General features: G+C 41.1%; 1 protein-coding gene across 5 annotated transcripts in view; it reads left to right on the plus strand.

The window, feature by feature from the left end:
* The window catches only part of qkia (QKI, KH domain containing, RNA binding a), a 79,025-nt gene that overhangs the window by 15,384 nt on the left and 44,242 nt on the right, over positions 1-19,399 (plus strand). For all 5 annotated transcript variants that reach the window (XM_042388269.1, XM_042388268.1, XM_042388271.1 and 2 more), the window contains exon 2: positions 12,040-12,182. In XM_042388269.1, coding sequence (XP_042244203.1) covers positions 12,040-12,182 — 143 coding nt within the window. The remainder of the gene's footprint in view (positions 1-12,039; positions 12,183-19,399) is intronic.

A 19,399-nucleotide genomic window follows, 5' to 3' on the forward strand; every position in this document is an offset into this window, starting at 1 on the left:
CCGAACTAATTTATATGAATGAGGGAAGATTGCATTAGCTTTAGCTTGTTGTACCAAATAAACTGGCAACCAAGTGTATATTGGAAACAGGGAGATGATATTGAGCTCTCTTCATTATTGCTTTGTTGTTGTTTTTTGCATTAAAATGCAATCTAATACAACAAGAAGACAAACTACAGCATATGAAACAACAGTAGAGTTTAATCAGTGCCTCTCTGACACATACTTATCAGAAGCTGAATATGATAAGATTCATAAAGGTAGGATTTATTGCAGGGCTGTTGTATTTGATTGCATCACATTGTAATATACCTGGCAAGATAGGCAAATGGGGCCTTCCACATCTGCTGTGACATGCTTACATTTATTGTCTTTTAGAATAAATCACATTTCAATAGGTTGAGATAACACTACTTCTTTTGGTATAGGCCGGTATTCAGGTTTAATTTTGCTCTAAAGGGCGGATGAAGAGACTATGGATGTCTGCCACGCAGACAGGATTGAAGATTAATTGCAAACAAAACGTACTTGCGGACAGTTGTCACTCTGTTTGCTTCTGTCTCTGTTTTGTGGCATCAAAGCTTCCTTGTTTTAATCGAGTGACCTCATTCCCCGATAATGAGGGAAAGGAATGTGGTTGTTCCTCATTCTGTCAGTCCCCTGCCTACCAAACACACATTAAATAAAGAGATTTTTTTTTTTTTTATGTGTGTGTTGACATTCTCAATAATGTACTTCTGGCATGTTCAACCTGCTCCCATCTGCTCCTCACTAAAAAATCACTAGAGTTACTGTTGATGTAAGGATTTGCCAAAGGTTTACAGTTAAAATGCAGATCTTGTCTTTTCTGTTGCCATTGCCACAGTGTTTAACTGTAATGGAAACGATCACCCAAATTATCTCTGCTTTAACCTGATGTAACAATCTCTCATTTTATACCCTTCATTTGACTATTATACCCTTTTTTTGTCAGTCGACTTTACAATCCCATGGAAAGCGCTGCTGTCCTGTGGAGCCAGATTATTTTGGAAGCATGGGTAAATTGTCCCTTTGGATCAGAAGATAGATTAAATCACAAAGAGACATAAAGTCAGATATCTTTTTTGAACTGATGGTGGGGAGTATGATAAATTATCCTCCCTCCCTCCCTCCCTCCCATCTTTCCCATTGGTTGTGCGCCCTGTGGTCTCCTTAGTTACAGGGATGGGGAACAGGAAGCACAGTGCATGTTATCTTCACCAGTCACATTGACAGTCAGAGCCTTTCCTTCCCCTCTTGTTTCCTCTTCTGACAGCTGGACCTTTCCTGCCATTGTTGCATGACAAAGGGAGCAGCTGTGTGTAGGGGTAGACACAGTTTTGATGCATTTAATAGTTAAATAGTGGTCAGCATTTTTAGACCCTGAGTCGTGGTCTACATCTCAAGTTTTGCTTACACAACTACTCTGCCTAACTTTGTGTCACCCCTTGGAGGCATAGTCTTTCCTTAAATCCTAACACAACGAGCCAGTTTGCTTACTGACAGGAAATGTCAATAATGTAGGGCCCCTCCTGGTAGCGTGTAAAGGAAAGGCATACCCCCTTTGTCACAGGCCAGAGGACATGGTCCCAGGGCCACACAAAACGGGGCCATGGACTGCTCTTCCAACCCACACACACCTCATCAGCATGCATCCTGACTCTTCATCCTGTTATTCTTCACATTTCTTATCACATGCTCTCACATCTTGGTGAGCTCACAGCATGCGTCCTGTGCTTCCTTCTACAAACCATCCCCTGCATTGTTGTGGGGGGTGTGTGTGTGTGTGTGGGTGTGTGTCTGGCCAAGTGCAAATGCATGTTTTATAAGAGTATGCCTGGAGCCTCAGCGGATAAAATACTTGTTTCTAAATGCCTGTATAGCCTGTGTACATCGACCGAAACTCTGAAAGTAGAGCTAAATGTGTTAAAGCGAAACAAGAGTGGGATTGTTGAGTAGCACCTAGCAGCACGGTTTCAGTCTAGCTTTTGTTTGTCTGCCTGATTTCACTGGCAGGTAAAGTCTGTGAAATGAGTTCCCATGAGATGCAGAAGAACCAGCACAATCTGTTTGGCTGTTTGCATGCATGCTTCGTTCATGCTTTCAGTGTATGTTTGTGCTCATGTTAATTAATCCACTGGTTTTGACTGCTCCTGTCATAACTTAGCAATCCTTTTTAGTATGCATGGAACCACACACTGAGGTTATATCTCATGGAAGTAGACGCTTCCTCCCGGTATTGTAGCTTAGTTGAGGCAACTAAAGCATTTCCTTTTCCCATCCAAGTATATCCTCTCAAATTTGTGAAACCATTTTCAGCTTATGAGGCCTCTCTCTTAAAGCCAGTCTGTTAAATGACTATTGCTGTGGCTTCCAATTTAACGCTACATATCGCTCTCCCTTTAGATGGCAAAAGCAGCAGTAAAATAGCCTATCTTTGCTTGGTATTTGAGAGGGAGCCTGAGTCTGCATTTGTGTGCATTAGGTTGGCTGTTTCAGCTGAGCTAGGGTATTGGGCTACTTTAAAAGGTGAACCGAGGGGAGAGGAAGTATTAGCACAGAACTCTAGCTTCTGCTGCACTGGATTATATATTTTTTTTTCCTGCAATTGCTGTATAATTAGCAACATTACGAAACTACTCTGAGAAGGAGCTCTTAGCATTCTGTTAACTACTACACTTTCTTCCTCAGTACTTTGTGTGAGGGGGAACTGTATCTGTGTGTGAGTGTGTGAAGGAAAGAAAACTGTTTCTGCAGCTTTCCACCTTGCTCACTTGCCCTGGGGTGTCTCTTTCAAGTGTAAGTGTGTGTGTGTGTGTGTGAGTGTGCGTGCACTTGCAAGTTTCACCCCAGGATCCTGTCGAAAGTACCCCCACGCAGAGAGTAATGAACGCTGGCCCCTTGCGGCAGCCATTAAGAGTAAGCCATTATGGTTCAGCATTGAGCCAGCCCTCCCTGCCAGTTTCACCTCACTCTATGGTAGACCCCACTGAGTGCACAAAACTGGCACTCCTATGGCTCATTGAACTGCCAGCGTGCCCCCACCAGCACACAGCCCCATAAAGCAGTTCCACATCATCAAAAGTGATGATCCCTTGTTCTAATTTTAGTCTGAGGTCTTAATAGCTCTGCAGATACTGTCTAAAACACTCATTTCACGATAAGCTTTGGCTTGGATATCATGGTTGTGTGAGTGAGGAGGAAAAGATGGATTTTTGTTGCAATGTTTTTTAGTAATTATGTAAATGATTTGCCTCAGTAGTTGAGCAAAATGTGAGGCTGTCAAAATACCAACAATCTGATTGTAGTGAATAATTGGTATAGGGTCAGCCCAGAAACCTTAAATTTAATTTGCACCTTTCTCAGTTCCTCAGTATCTTTAGTCCCTTTCAATACATTTCTCTCATTTTTTGCCTCTCCTCAGCTCTGCCTATCCTCTGGTCCCCCTCTCCTTGTCTGCCCTGTCTGTTTGCTTTGTTTAATCACCAGACTAACGTGCTATGACACGTTCCTATAGCACAAAGTCACCGTTGCTGCCAGCAGCCACCGAAAGCCACATTCAGCTTGGCACTTCTTCCCCTTCCTGCATGCAGTTACAATGACAGCCCCCTAGAAAAAACTGCATTTGCCACCGGTTATGATTAATGGCTTTGCTGATTGCTGTTCTTGGCCATCACCACACCTACACATTCTGCTTTTAGCATACACATTCTCAGGGGTTCAGTCAGAAGTAGTGGGTGAGGTAAAGTATGACTCCCAACTTCTCAGTGTTTCTGATGTAATCAAGAATGTACGAATATGTTCAACACACATTTCAATTCGATAGATGTCTGACTTCAGTTTTATATGTTGTCAGTATTTCATTTCATTTCATTTAAACACTTGTGAACCAAGATCATAAAGGGTTGCTAAAAACTAGCCTTGCTCTTTGTGTTTTAGAATGCTGTACAATTACATTTTTCTATCAAAATATCATTAATGTGTAAACATCATTAGTTGTAATAATTGTGATGTGAATTTAGTATATTAATCAGTCTCATGCCATCATAACCCAGTCCCAGATAAGCGGCAGAAAATGGATTGATGGTTTCTGTTTTGAAAGGCAGAATAGGGGGTACTCCCTTTTTGCATACTACAACTTTGCAGCAGTGTTTTTCTCAGCTGACAGTCATCACGGTTGAATAATTCAACCAGTAAAAGAAAATCTGCTAACAATATATCAGCCCATTGTAATTTCGTTTTCTACATAAACAAACAGTCTTGATACAGATCCCTTAGATTTTTATTTTTGTGGACAAGATGCATGCTGAGTGCAACAATTTTGTTGAAAAATCAACTTGTCAGTGTTCTCCGCTGGACAGACTATGTGTAGGAAATGCTAGAGTAAAGGAAGAGTGTGGTGTTGATTCATAATAAAGATTAGGCTAGCTGGCTGTTTCTGTCATCTTGTGTTTTGCCTCTTTGTCACTAGACTAAATATGAGGCAGTGGCTAGTAAGGCAAGCTAGAAGATAGGTGTAGCACTATTTCCTGCTTGTTTCCTGCAGTATTTGTTTAGCAGATTTTTCTCTTAGGCAGTTTTCCTCCTCCTTCCGTTTGGAGTGTTATTTCTGTGGGTTCACACTCTCGGGGGAGCGTTTCCTACAAACACACAAAAGCTCATTAGCTCATGCGTGTGTGTGTGGGTGTTTTTAATGTTTAGTTGGGTGTTTGTTTTTATATATATTATATGTAGTTAAGTTAGTGTCAGGACACACGCCTGTGTGTTGCTGGAAGCTGAGCATTCTGTGAGTTATCTACATGTGTGTTTACAGGCTGCTTCAGTTTCATTATTGATTGTCAGAGAGCAAAACGTGCTGCTTTCAGAGGGTAGTTGACTGGGATATAAACATGCATGTGTACACTCGCACAACCAGTTTGTGTATTCTTGATGCAATTTCTGCACCATAGTATGTCCCTCAGAGATTGTGCTACTGTAAGTTTGAGTAAGCATTTTTTCGTTGTAGAGTGCAAAAACTGTCCATTCCCAATTTGAATGAAAGAGTGGTTCCTCTGTGTCTTGGTTTGCTGTTTACCCATGAGATGGTTGTGTGTGTGTGTGTGTGTGTGTGTATTTTCTGTCTTTTATTACTTTTTTTTTTTTTTACCTTGCTCAGAGAAGAGAGAATCCAGAAACCTTGTTACGCCAGTCGTTTATTTAGTGGCCTATCTACTTAAAGGCCTGATGCTGGAGCTTTTTACCCAGACTGCCTTAGGAGAATCCCTGACACACAACATAAATCTCTCCCTGTGGCTGCCAGCAAACTGCACCGTCATTTCTGTCTAGAGCTATTTAGACCCCTCAGCCTGTGGGGGCAAGTGCTGATATCTAGATCATGTCAGAGTTCAGGAACTCTGTGGATCAGTCACTGCGAAACAAAGCCAAGATATATTTTGAATTTTACAGTTGAGGAATGCATGCAATAAAACTCAGAAGAAAGAGCTGGTGGCACAAATTAAAAATTTAATAGATGCGTTAATATTTTTCAAATGTGTCTTAAAATAATACTCACATGCTCATATCTACCCTGACAGAAAAAATGGTCGCTGCAATTATTCCTCCTGTCTATACTGGCCGTGAAGTGATCTCTTATTAGTGTGACACCTTTTATAAGAGGATGGGGAACAAAATCCTCAGCCTGCGTTCTTTGCCAAACGTTCAACCAAAGTTAATATGATGCTTCAGCAATCTGGATTAGTCAAATCAAGTGTGTATTTTCCAAATTTACTGTCCTTTTTAGTACAAAATGATCTCTTTGTGTTAATATTCCTCTGCTACAACTCAACCAGGAAACCCTTCAAGGGCAAACAGGAAATATTGTGCTAAAATGATTAATAACTGGAATATACCAAATAAGTATTTTAATGGAAAAACTAAAGTCAATGTGTCTGTATTGTTCCAGTTTAATTACAAAACTATTTGGATGCGGTGGAGGGCTCCAGCACTTTTTATTTTCTATGACTGAGTATAGTGCCATATCCACAGCAAGAAACACCTCTATGCCATTTATTATTGCCTTTTCTGTCTCTCCGAATATGTGGAAAGAGGCTGCTTGGATGCCACGGGGAGAACGGCTTGCACCCCAGTGTATTTCAGACTACTGCAAGTAATAGACACACTTGGGTAATACTGTCGCAAATGAGTTGGAATATTTGATGTAGCCATTTCCAGAGAAATAACATTGCCTTAATTGGGTTGAACAATGTTAATCCACAGTTCTTGTTTGATCCACTCCTGCTTGTCCAGTGTTGCAGTTATTTATTGGGAACCATAATCCTCCATGTCCCATCATTTTTTTTTTTTGTTCATAGGGTGAAACCAAGTCATATCTTGTACAGAACTTGTTCAGAACATTGTGTGATTATGTGCACTATCATTAAATTTTGAATCTGGTAAATTGTAAACAATGATAAGGGAAGTACTGACCCTCAGGAGTCAGTAACACAAATGTTATCCTATCCAAACTTATGGGGCAGAATATTTCAAGTCTAAACCTGGTATTTTCCTTGTAAGAACTGAAATACATGTGCTGTTCTTAACTATGCCGATACTACACCATACTCATTAACAGCACAGGAATAGTTTGTGCATGAACATCAAAGGAATGTGCAGTGTAGGCCTACTGTTAAATCAAAGATTAGGAAGTAAAAATAAGAAAGAAGCGTAAGGAAAGTTTTTTTTTTTTTCCCCTTTCATAAAGAGGGAGGGGGAGTGAGAGGCAGCTGTGAGTTGACGATAAGACCCAGAAATGCATACGTTTTCATGGCTCAGTCACCCCCACCAATGCACACTATACTTCTGCTCTCTGCTTTAAAAGGAACCTCCGTCTTTCATATGCTTGGCCTGCCAAACCCCTAAACTGTTGAAGTGGAGTGTCGTCTTGGATAAAGTCGTTTGTGCCATGAATATAGGGCAGGAATGCATTAAACGCCCAAATCCTTTCGCTTGCAACGGGTACCCAGACTTTGTGATTGCTAAAGTGCACAGCTTTAAAGTGAAAAGGCTTGTTCCTCGCCTGAGTCTTGTTTCACTCAGCACCGGCACATTAAAGCATATCTGTGATTGCTGTAGTTTTTTGGACACAACCGCCAGATTTTTTTTTTTATATATCTATATTTACCTCCACTTCCTAAGTGTTTTTTTTCCCTCCCCACCTGTTTAAATCATTAATTGAGCATGCATGTATGTGCAAGAGGAAAAGATGGAATGATTTCGAACACTACAGGTTTTTGATCTTATATCACACTAAACAGGGAGGACTCATTCAGTCTCTCTGCAGAGTTGAACATTTGATCATTTTGGCTTTAAGATTAATTGGTGTTAGACTCAATCTGTTTCAGGTGCCAGATATTATCAGCCTAATACCAGCATCACAAGGCATCTAAAGCTGCTTTCCCCAGGCAAAGCTGATCACACTGATTACTCACCCATTGCATTTCTTTTGCTCTCTTTCTCTGTCTTTTTCTCTCTCGCACACACAAACACGTATATGAACAGATGTGCACTGCATGGTCAGAGGACGTTTTGCTGTGAGCTGCAGGGTGAGGACAAAGAAGTTACGGAGGACGTCTATTTTTGGGCCTTTAATGGTTCCCATTCTAGCAGGTCTAGCTGAACGGTCCTCAGCAGTCTTACACCAGCTGATTACAGTATCATCCTCTGGACTTCTCCATTGTATTAAATTTTACTCCCTTTGCCCTCCCTGTCTCTGTCTCTCTCTCATATCTCGTTGCTCTGTCTTTGATCTCCCCTCCCCTCCACTCCATTCCCCAAGTTTGCCCTCACACTGTGTTTACATTCATTAGATCATGTTAGATCAGAGGGGCTGATGCATTAGAAAATATTCCTACCTCATTTGGCTATTCTTTCGTCTCATGCCTTTTCCGTCCTCATTTCAACCTCTCCTGAACTGTTTCCCTTGATGCTGCCAGTGTTGCTTCTATGTGATCATGTTTTTGGTGTCAGGCTGGATAAATAAATGAAAACCCTCCGTATTTCATGGTGCTAAGTTCACAATAGCTGACTCAAATATCAAATATCAAAGTGTCAAATATCACTCGTTCAGATGAGTAGATACATTTAATGCACTTGTTTTTCCCTTTTTCCTTTTTATGTTTTCCTTTTATCCTCTCCTCTCTTTTGCACATGCTCACACTTTTTGGACTATTTTTGCAGCCTTACTCTCCAGGCTGGCTTTAGGTTTACTGAGCCCTAACAAGGTGTCATGGTCTCTGTGTGGGTGAAAATGTGATGTTACGCCACTGTTTCCAATGGTGACTTTTGGTATGGCTGGGATAGTAAGCCTGCTAAAGAACCAATCATGGCACACATTTCATATTGCTTATATGAATGAAATGCAATTGTAACAAAAAAACAAAAGCGCCATGCTAGAGACTTGAAATTTTTGAAAGCTAGAGTCATTTATGATGTCTTAGTCCTATTATTTAGCCTTTAATATCCACTTGGTCATATTTACACCATTATAATACCCCATATTCAGGCGTCCTCTGAAGATTGTCCAAAAAAACCCCAAAAAACACAAGGTCTATGTTTTTTTGTTTGTTTTTTTTTAATAATAAATATTAAAACTACTTTTTTTTTTCTTTTTTTTAAAGTCACGAATGAACCACACTCATCATCCATCCAACAAACCACTCTTTGATTCTTGGTTCTCAACTCAAAATTTCATCATTCAGTCCACTGCCTCTTAAACCCCTGTACCTGCCTTTCTCCTGGTCCCCACAATCTTTTCTTCGAGTACTCGTCTCTCCCCTATTGCCAAGATCACCGAGAAGATGAGCAGAAATCTTCTTTTTACTTGAGCTTAAAAAGGGGAAGATGGATCTGCAGCCACAGACTGACATTTTCTTTTTACACTGCACATTTGAGAAGGCAGACATTTAGAGAAACAAAAGAAAAGGATAAAATGAAATGTGTTTTTAACTTGTATCGAGGTAGAAAAGAGCAGTGTGAGTCGAGATGAATACATCTGCACTCTACCCTCCAACCACTCCCAAGGTCGATTTTTGTTTCTTCCTGACAGATGTCTGGGTTAAAAACAAAAACTAAACAGAGATATTATAATCTCTTCCTGTGCGTCTGTTGTTTGTTTGAATGTGTATGTGTGTGTATGTGCAGCCCCCCGCAGGTAAATAGATAACTCTGACAGGAAAGTGCTCTGTGTGTGTGTGTGTGTGTGTCTGGTTTGCTGAGTCAGGTTGTGGATGACACACTGGCACTGAGCTGAGATGGCTGGAGGGGAATAACAGGGGATCTGTCACTGCCCAGACATTTCTGTTAGAGCTGTTAAACACACATATACTCCAAATCTTTGCTATCTAATGCTAAAGTTCTCACTTGATGGCCTACCCTTCTTACTTCAACTGATTGTCTTCTTTTATTCTCTCTTGTCTGTTCTCTCCAAGATAGTAATTCTCAGTCCTCCCTCCTTTGTGTCTTTCTTACAAAATCAGCCTTTTCTGCCGGGGTGGACAGCTAAACAAATGATTTTGTCGGTCGCGCAAGGCAGGTGGTAATTTTTAGGTGAGCGCAGCGCTTCAGAAAAGAGTTGCTGCGCTGAAATTAGAGGTTGTCAAATGCAGCACGTCTCCACTGATGGCCCAGCACGGCCCCCTTATGTTAATGTGGCATTTCAGCAAGGGGAATTAGAAGGAGGAGGGGTTCTGCTGGTGGTTGTTGGGTAGCATTGTCGCATGTGCACACTTCTTTTTTTTGTATTCTCTTGTTTTCTGAAGGACAAATGTTCTCGGATGCATTGGACTTTGTATATAGTATAAAGTATATTTGCTTAAGCTATGTGCAGAGAGCTAATTTTCTAACCTACAGAACATTGACTCCTCTTGCCTGTCATTGATGGCTCCTACACACATGCGTTAAACATACATTAAATAGCTCTTGTTTGTTTATTAATGTTATCTTTAAAGAGACAGACAAAGCTAGTAATGTACTAAGATTCACAGCAAGTAGTGCATTGCATTTTATAGTATGTAATTTGGTTCTTTCAAGAAAGACTAGCAATGAGGGATCAGGCTGCGGATGGATTTTCTTATTGGCAGTTACAGAGATTAAACTTATGACCCTGTGGATACAATACTGACTCTTTAACCAGTAAGCCATCCTTTTCAGGTTTTTATGGACTTGAGGGTTCATTTGGACACACAACACATTTGGTTGTTATTAACTGTCCTGTTCTCCAGTATTCCCATACTCCCTGCCTCATGCTGTCCTGATCTCCTCCCTGTATGAGGTGTCACTGCCAAGCCCTTCTATTCATACACAAAGCCTGGATGTGGCCTGAAGCTGCTGCTGTTGGTTAAGGCTGATGTAATCTGTGTTCTGGGCTAGATACCGTGAGGATGAATTCATCTTTAGGGAGGACTTTAGGGAGTATCTGTGTGGACGTCAGAGTGGTGAGCTCATGTGGTTTGGAGAGGAATCGCTCTGGGCCGAGCCTTCTGCCTTGTTTGTAGGATTCCAACGTGTCCACAGGTGTTGTCCACACAGCTGCAGGCCAGATGTTTGTGTGTATGCTCGTCTTTGTCCGTGAGCCCATCAATCACACATCTGTCACTCTGCCATCAGTGGTATCCAGAGAAAACAACTCAGCTCAACAGGACGTCTTCTTAAACTGATTCCACAGCTAAATTCACGGGTTCTTCTGATAGTCTTCTGTAATTTGTAAAAGTGTATAAATATTTTATGACAAATACAAGGCCTATGCTAAAGCCTAATTATGAGTCCAAATTTGTTTCCGTGTAAGGGTACGGCTTGGAGGTCAGGCATGCTTTACTAAGGGCATCTATAGTTGAGTGTCATGTTCCTCTGCTGGAGTTTAATATAGAGCTCCCAACTGCTCGAAAACCTCAAGAGAGATTGAAATAGTGCCTAACTCCCACCCCCACTCCATACACATCATTCCTCTAGGCCTCTCCAGCCTTACGATTTTCTTTCAGCAGTTGTATGATTAAAATAATAATTCAGTGTTTGTAGATACCTCTTTTTGGATCATGTTTTTCTTACCCTTTACCACTGATAAGCTTTTCGGTTCAGAGATGACTGTTTTTATATAGGGATCGCAAACGTAGGAAGTTAGAAAGTGTGACCAAAGTGTCTGTCCTCTGTTAATTGGTGTTACAACTGCAGCCGTTGATCCTCATCCAACTATGACACACTTCACACGTATACACACACAGACACACCGGATGGGCAGGATAAATTAATACTTTTTTTTTTCAACCCCCGTACCACGGCATTTCCCTGGTGTGTGAATTTGTGTGAGCTACAGAAGCAGTCAAAGTGAGATTGCGTGTGATTTGGAGGTGACCAGGTGTATGTGAGAGCTGGAGCGGAAGCCTCCGTTGGCCGCGTGTGTCTGTGAGTGAGAGAGAAGTCCATTAGTTTTATCTGACAGAGGGATCAGATCTGAAGGCATATACCTGAGCCGGAGCAATTCTCCACGTCTCATCTCCCCACCTGCCCAGCGGCTCGTACAGGCTGCTCTATTAGAGAATTGCCACTGGGGAGTACCAGGCAGAAAGGAAAGACGGTGGCCTTAACCCCTCACTAATGCAGCGCTTAACTTTTGTCTCTAACGTGTAGAAAAACTAACACACATTCACAGTTTGTAGTGAGAGTAGTTAATTCTGAAAAATTGCGAGCTGTCACACGTTTTTACACTTAGAGGATAGGGGGTTTTTTTTGTGTTTGTTTTTGAGAAGTAATCACCAAAGTTATCTCATTGTCTTTCCATGAAAACAAACAATACTCAAGGCAGTTGGCAAATTTCTGTTGTTGTTTTTTTTTCTTTTTTTACAACAAAGATTTATATGCTACATTAAGCCTTTGCCCAGAAGTCAAAACATCCATATAACAGTGATATATCAAATACAAAGTAAAAAATATAACATCGTACACTTGTTTTTCAGTTACTCACCACAGTGTGCATATTTTGTGTGTTTTCAGAGATCAACAGAGTGCGTAAAGACATGTACAGCGACACAGTGAATGGCCTTGTGGACAGACACCCACTGGAGCTGCCTGACGCAATGGGACCCATCGTCCACCTGCAGGAAAAACTGTTTGTGCCTGTCAAAGAGTACCCCGACGTAAGTAGACGTTTACACATCTCACACTATGGGAGCTATCCATTAACCAGCAACTAGCTGGTTAATTTTTAAGAAAAGTTGTGATGTAGCTTTCGTTTGTGAGAGTTGTCCAGCAGTCAGTCAGAGCTTGCTTGATTTTTGCTCATCCTTCTTCTCCTCAAAGTGTTTTTCAATGTGTTTAGTCACTGTAGCTCTCGATGGCAAAGCATACTTGGGCTTGAGGTATGAATATAAATAATACTACGAATATTAGGCGACCCTGATTATAAGATGACCCCCCCTTTTGCAACAGCTGTTTTTGGAAAAATAACGTTACTTTTTGGATATAACTTACATCATAGTATAGTTACATATTTGCAAACTCTCCTGCCAGGCTCTTGGAAGTGGTCAGAAATTTTCTCCAGCAGTTAGCAATTATAAGCCTGCCTGTTTGTCTTTTTGAGCTCCTTCTCATCTGTGACAGTGGTATTTGGCAGCTTGACATATTCCGTTTCTGCAGTACAGACAAATGCTTTGGACTCATTTTCACTCATCATGAATTTATTTCCTCCATGGCAAGGAATACACGTTATATGAGCCTTCAGAAGCTTCTGCAGGTTAAACTGGACTAACGCAACACTTTTAGTGCGGACTGGCTCTAACACACTCACTATAAACAGACTTAAAGACATATTTAAGACACTCGCTAGCCTAGCAACATTAAGGCTACAAACAACCCATAATCCAACACTCCGTGTAGGAGTCGGTTTTACTCCGCTACTTTATCCATTCAAGAAGAATATCTGATGTTGTGAACACATAATTGTCTAGCTGTTAGCAGAGTTTGTATGTAAATTACCCTATAGGCTGACATGCGTATCTGGTCAAAAATATTCTCTGTGGTTAACCGTTGACATCCTTAATAGGATCAAGATATTGTTGGTTCGACAGCTTTATCAGCAGCTGTAATAGATTCAAAATTCTTATAGCTGTGGACAAGTAGTCAGTCCTCTTGCCTTAGGCCATATGTCTTTGTAATGTGTCATCACTGGAATGACATCTGCCAATACTTCAGCAATCTGTCAGCGCTGAGGACATACCCATTGTTTCTTTATCATTCTTCCTTTTCTACATCTGTACCCCCTGTTTATTGCTTTCCTCATGCAGTCCATTTGTAGTTGATTTCTTTCTTTCACTTTTTGCTCCATTTTTCCCTTCTTCTTTTTTATGGTTGGTAAATGCAGAGCTCTTAACTTTACTGTAACTATCCTGAATGTTTTGCAGGTTTCTTTAGTAATAGCTGCTCAACTTATAGCACGTGCACCGAGTTTTTCATGTGCTACCGCTAAAGCTATATCAGATGGCAGTCTAAATTGGTCCTGGTCTCAGAAAAACGGCATGCTGGGGTGTTTATGGGCTAACTCAGCGGTAGATCTCTGCTGAGAGGGAGAGGAGGAGGGGATCGAGAGGAGGAGCAAAATGAAAAAGTAACTTGCCGTTCCATAAATATTCTGATGAAGGCAATGGAAATATTTTGGACTTACCACTTACATTGGTTAGAGTGGTCATGAAGACAGCACTTCTTGGATGCACAGTCATAGCTGGGAGACAGTAATGCATGGTGGAACTCTTACGGTGGTTGTAGAGATGAGGAAGGTGAACGATGAAGAGGCAAGAGTGTGTGTGTGAGGTTTTGACTACAGTTGATGTCACCTCCCTGTCCTCATGGTAATCTTTGGCACACACATGAAGCACACACGAATGGTTGCATCACGTCTTGAGGGACAACGTTTCTCTTCGTAATCCCAGCAGCTTGCACTGAGAAAATGAATGGAGGGAGGTGACGAAGGATAAGAAACACCGAAGAGCAGGGCGCGACCCAGCCAGGCGTGGATTGCATTTTCCCCCTGACAGAATTGATAAAGAGCACCGGGGAATGGTTTGGATCAGCTTAGCTCTAGCTGACCCTCAGACCCTTCAGTCCTAGCCTCAGACAGCAAGCTAAATCAACCAACCCTATCCTAGTCTTTTACCTGTCATCTCTAGCGCTTGGACCTCAGGTCCTTGGACTGTCCCCAATTAGCTGTGAGAGCATTTATGTAATTTATGAGAAACAAATGCCAGTGTGACCTTTACAAATATACCTTTGTCACAGTTTAGGTCAAAATATGATTAGTTCATACATACATTACATTACACCTGCAGTGCGGAACTTTTGTCTCCCCCTTCTGGCAGTGAGATTAATAACACAAACACTGTTGATGCGTGTTTATGACGTATGCCTACAGGTGAGCTCGCCATAGGCTCTGCCATACTCCTAGCTGCTGTAGCCTCACTACTGTTGCTCCCCCCTTCAGCTCTGGCAAACCAATTATTGCTGGTTGACATAAAACACATCACTACTAGTGTGCCAGCATGGGAAAGTTGCCACAGACACCAGATTTAAAAACTCTGATATACTGCGAAATACAGAGATATTTACCTGGTGGTGATGGGTTTAATCAGCTTTGTGTGAACTTGTTTGGCAAGGGCTTGAATGTAACGGATGTTAATTTATATGTAAAAGTCCCACACTCCAGCTTTAACATATTGTACATAATAAGAATAATAATCACTAATATCCTATTAAGAAAGTATGTATATGTGGTAGGACTGACCCAGCCTGGTTGATGGAGCAGTTTGTTGATATGCAGTTGTATGGTCTGGATTTTAATCGGTCAGCAAATTACTTAAATTTAAGGACATGTCTGATACTGTGTTGTTCTTACTAGAATCCTCTTTTCTCTGTAGACCATCAATATTTAAAGATAAACGGCCAAAACATCTTATCTGTTATGTTGTGGGATCCCCTGTAGTCATGTTTTTCCTCACTACTGACATCACTGTATAGTGTGTGAGTGAGTGTTCGTGGGTGGGTTTTGTGCAAACGCTGTAAATGGCCATGTACATTTTAGAGAAGAGTGAGGGAGGTCTGTGAAAATGTGGAGCAGAGCGTGCCACCTGTGGCTTTGAGGAAGCCAGTTGAATGACTCTCACACACAGACACACAGAGACAGACACACAGAGACACACACAAACTATTAAAAGTGTGGCATCCTCGGATGACCCTCTCGTTCCCTTTGCTGGTTGTGCTATGCTGCTCAGCCCAGAGCAGGGCTGTAACTCAGCATTGTGTTTACGAGCTGCCGGGAAAGCTACTAAATTAATTAGGCTTCCCCCTGGTGGCCGAGATGACTCACTGATGACCTTAGCAAACACATTAATACACACACTAACAAGCACACAAACATATGTTAGCACAGACAAACACAGAAACATAGTGATGCAGAAATGACACGTATTTCACTTGGACATTTTTTCACTCTATTTTGGTACACACATGCACACTCCTTCCACCAAGTGTGGTCATTAAGTCTGCTGGAAAAGAGAAAAATGTCAGATAGCTTTGTTATATATAGATGTGATGATTGGAACCAGGGGAAATCAGCAGCAGGTCTAAATGGAATTATTTTCTCCATCCCTACCTCCTCTATTCTTAGAAAATATACCTGCTGGAAAAGGGGTTTGTGTGCAAAAAATGGCTGAACTGGTCACACTAAAAACCTTTTTTGCAGGTGTCTACTAATGTCTAGCTGTCAAAGATGGAGCACAGTAATACTGGGCATTACATCCATCATAATGCACACATACAGAGCTGTTGATACTTTAGGCGTAAAATCATATTTTTCCTTTAAAAAGTATGTGAATGCCCATCTTGGGGTTTTATATGATTTGTAAACAGAAGCTGATAAAGTGTGACCTTGTGTTAAACTAAATTCCACCTAGGGCCGGGCAATATGGCCAAAAATGTTATCTATGTTATATATTTAATAATAATAATAATAATAATAGAACCCTAAAGAAACCAGAGAGTAATTATGGTTTATAATATACAGTTATTTATTATATGAACAAATAGGTGACAAACATTTAAACACTGAATAAATAAAATCAAATAATTAATATGATGACAACTGCTGTGATTCCTATCACATCAAATTTTGATCCCCTATCAATATCATTTTATTGTCCAGCCATAATTCCACCTAAACTGGTCTTGGTACTCTGGGTACACAGGATGAGCTACACTATCCCTAGATCCAGCTTGTTTTTTTTTTCAGCAAAGATAAAGTGTGGGTTAGGGGGGTAAGAGGGGAGATGATATAGTATCAGGATGAAAATAGAGAGAGGAAAGAAATGAAGTAAGAGAAGACAAATGTCAATTCCTTTCTGCACTGCCCACTTAAAAATGAGAGGAAACTGTAATGATGATTTTTAGACCGGGGAATATTACCACCCCCCCACCCCTCACATTTCCATTTGATTTCCCAGATTCCTCCCATCAAAAAGGCATATGTGTGTGTGTGTGTGTATCTGGCTTGCTGATGCAATTCTAGGTTCTCCCAAGAAAGCAGGGAATGATGGTCCAATTCTGTGTTTTGTGTTCTTGGCATCAACTCACCTGCCATGGAAGATTTTTCATCGTTCTTACTATTTCTCCATCTTAAACCTCCTTTCCACACTTGTCATTTCGGGACATCCGCCATCTACTTACCTTCCTCTCAGTTTTAACTTTCATTTAAAGCACGACTCCCACTTACCTACCATATCCTTCGACTTAGGTCACACTCGCTCGATGGGCTTTCTCTGTCTCACCTACATGTCCCCTACTCTGGTTTCACCAGTAGATAATTGGATTGTCCTGGTGCCTGGATGCAGTGCAGCATGTCAATTCTACCAAAATAACTTGCCTTGCCAGCACGCTTCTACTCTAATTCCCTTAAGTGTGTCCCTCTTCTGGCCTGTGTGTACTTGCCTGTGTGCTCCACATCTGTCCGTAAATGTGTTTGTGTCTAGGCCTGTGTCTCTATCATTCTGTCTAACTGCGTGTTTGTCTGCCCACTCCCTCCCCGTTCTTCAAAGTCAGCCATTTCCCGATGTCGTCAGTGGTGCAGAGCGCTGTGAAGCATCACCGTGGTGACTGCATCTTGACTGACAGCTGAGTCGCAGGCTATCTGATAACTTCAACCTTCAATTAAATGCTATCTGTGGCTCCGCTTCTCTCCCCAGCGCACGCTCACACACACATTGATAGGCAGCTGACTGACAGCTCAGCATGTCATTTCCGTTGACCTTCAGGCATCTGATAGGATGTGTGACATGTCTTTTAAGTGTGTCTCTGTCTCCACTTTATTCCCTGTGTATTTGTATTTGCCAACCGTTAAATGCCCAAGTGGTTTGCGGGCAGGTCACTGGGTGGTGAGAATGCATAGGAGTGAATACACACACACACACACACGTGCACATGGACACTACTTTTGCTGTGCTGACTCTGTGAAATAGGACCCTCGGTTAGACGTAAGCTGTTGAGCAACTGGTAAAGGACTGTCTGAACTTCTCGCGCCAGCTTGAAGAGGTCTGAGAGAAGAGAATGATCACTTATATAAATAGCTCTGCAAAAACTGCAGTGCAATACAGATCTGTTGTTGTTACTGTGTTCCGTTAGTGTTTGTCTTGGGGTTGTCATGGCACTTTAGGTTGTTTACCTCAATAATGGAATCCTTTCAAATCCCCCCTACCACCCAATTTACCCCCTTCCACTCCACCCATTGTCTCCAAACTAAATAATCTCAGAGGAACAGATGTTTGATCCCCCATCTAGTATAAATGTTTTGTTTATTAGTCTTTGTTTTGAAGCCTTTTTTTCCCAATTGAACACTGCAAATGACTTTCCTGCTTTTTAAAAAAAAAAAAAAAAAAAGCCAAGGAGTAGTTGATCAATATTGCTTCTATGCACTCAAAGTAGTTGTCTGAGACAGGAGATTGGTTTCTTTTGTTGTTGTTCATCAGTGTATTAAAGGTAGAAAAAAAGGCTCTCACAAGCCTTGCCTTCTCTGTCAAATTTTTTAAACTTAAATTATCTTTATGGAATAAAGAAATAAGCAAAACAGGAAATGAAAATCACAAACACACAAAATGCAGTGCAAACAGAATAATCTGGTTTGCCTTTCAGTGATTTATACATTGATCATATAAAGAAATTTAGGTATTATACTCAACTGTCTACAATAATTGTCAAACAGGTTTTTTCCATGCGTCCTAGCTTTGTCAGGTTTTGGAGAGGGTGGAAAAATTGCCCCATGATGCTTCACTTCCACTGCAAGGCACACAGATATGAGGATACAAAAAAAAATACTCCATGGTGGTTTGGGCAGACAGGATGTCCTGGACCTTTCTGTTTCACTGCAGTAAAATTGCTCGGCCAAATCAGCCGGTTCCCTGCACAGGGAAAGTCATTAAGCTTGTTCCCATGAGGGTGTCATCGCTTATCATGCCAGCTCCTGATATCCTTCTGACCCCCTTAAGTCATTACCAGTCCTGGAAAATGTACCGCCCAACACCTCACCTCACTCTTCTCACTGTGAGAGCAGCGGAGTGGAGGATTTTGATATCTCTAGCTATTCAGCCATGCGTGATGATGATAATTTGATGAACGGATGGTTTTCTAGTTAGCTATTTGATGAGAAGAGTAATTACAATGATAATTTAAACAGAGAGGACTCTATTTGTTGTAGTCAGTTAACACGACGAAGGGCAACAGTGTAAGCTGTTAGATGTGTATTTATAACTACACTAATGCCAATGATTGCTCGAATATTACCAAGTTGCGCTTATATACTGTAAGTGAATGGTCTAGCGCTTCCTTGTCCTGTCCGTCTCTGCAGTAATTACGCTGAGAAGCAGAGGGAGGTGAAAACTGAAGGACAAAGGAAGCAGGTTAACCACACAGGGATCAAAGGCTGCACCACGGACCTCGTGCATGCTGATATAGTAGGCTATATGCCGGCACAAACTAGATCCCACTAATGTCGTTTTTCTTTTCTTTTCCTTTTTTTTGAGACGAACATCAACATTGATGTCTGAGAGTTTAAAAAAAATCAGATAATGATTTTCAGTTTCAGCCAATATTGCTTTTTTTTACACAAGTACTTAAATGTTTTTGGCAATTATCTTTTACATTAAGTGATTAAAAAATATGACAAAGATATGCATGGAGACCCAGTTCAATATTAAATTAATAAATAGGAATTAACTGATCATATTATAAAGTTACAGACAAAATATGTAATATAACCAAAAAGTTTTGAAATACTAAACTCATCTTGCTTCTTTTCAGTTTATTGCATGTTTTTTTTGTT

The sequence above is a fragment of the Thunnus maccoyii genome, chromosome 16, assembly GCF_910596095.1.
Source record: "Thunnus maccoyii chromosome 16, fThuMac1.1, whole genome shotgun sequence".
Taxonomy (NCBI): Eukaryota; Metazoa; Chordata; class Actinopteri; order Scombriformes; family Scombridae; genus Thunnus; species Thunnus maccoyii.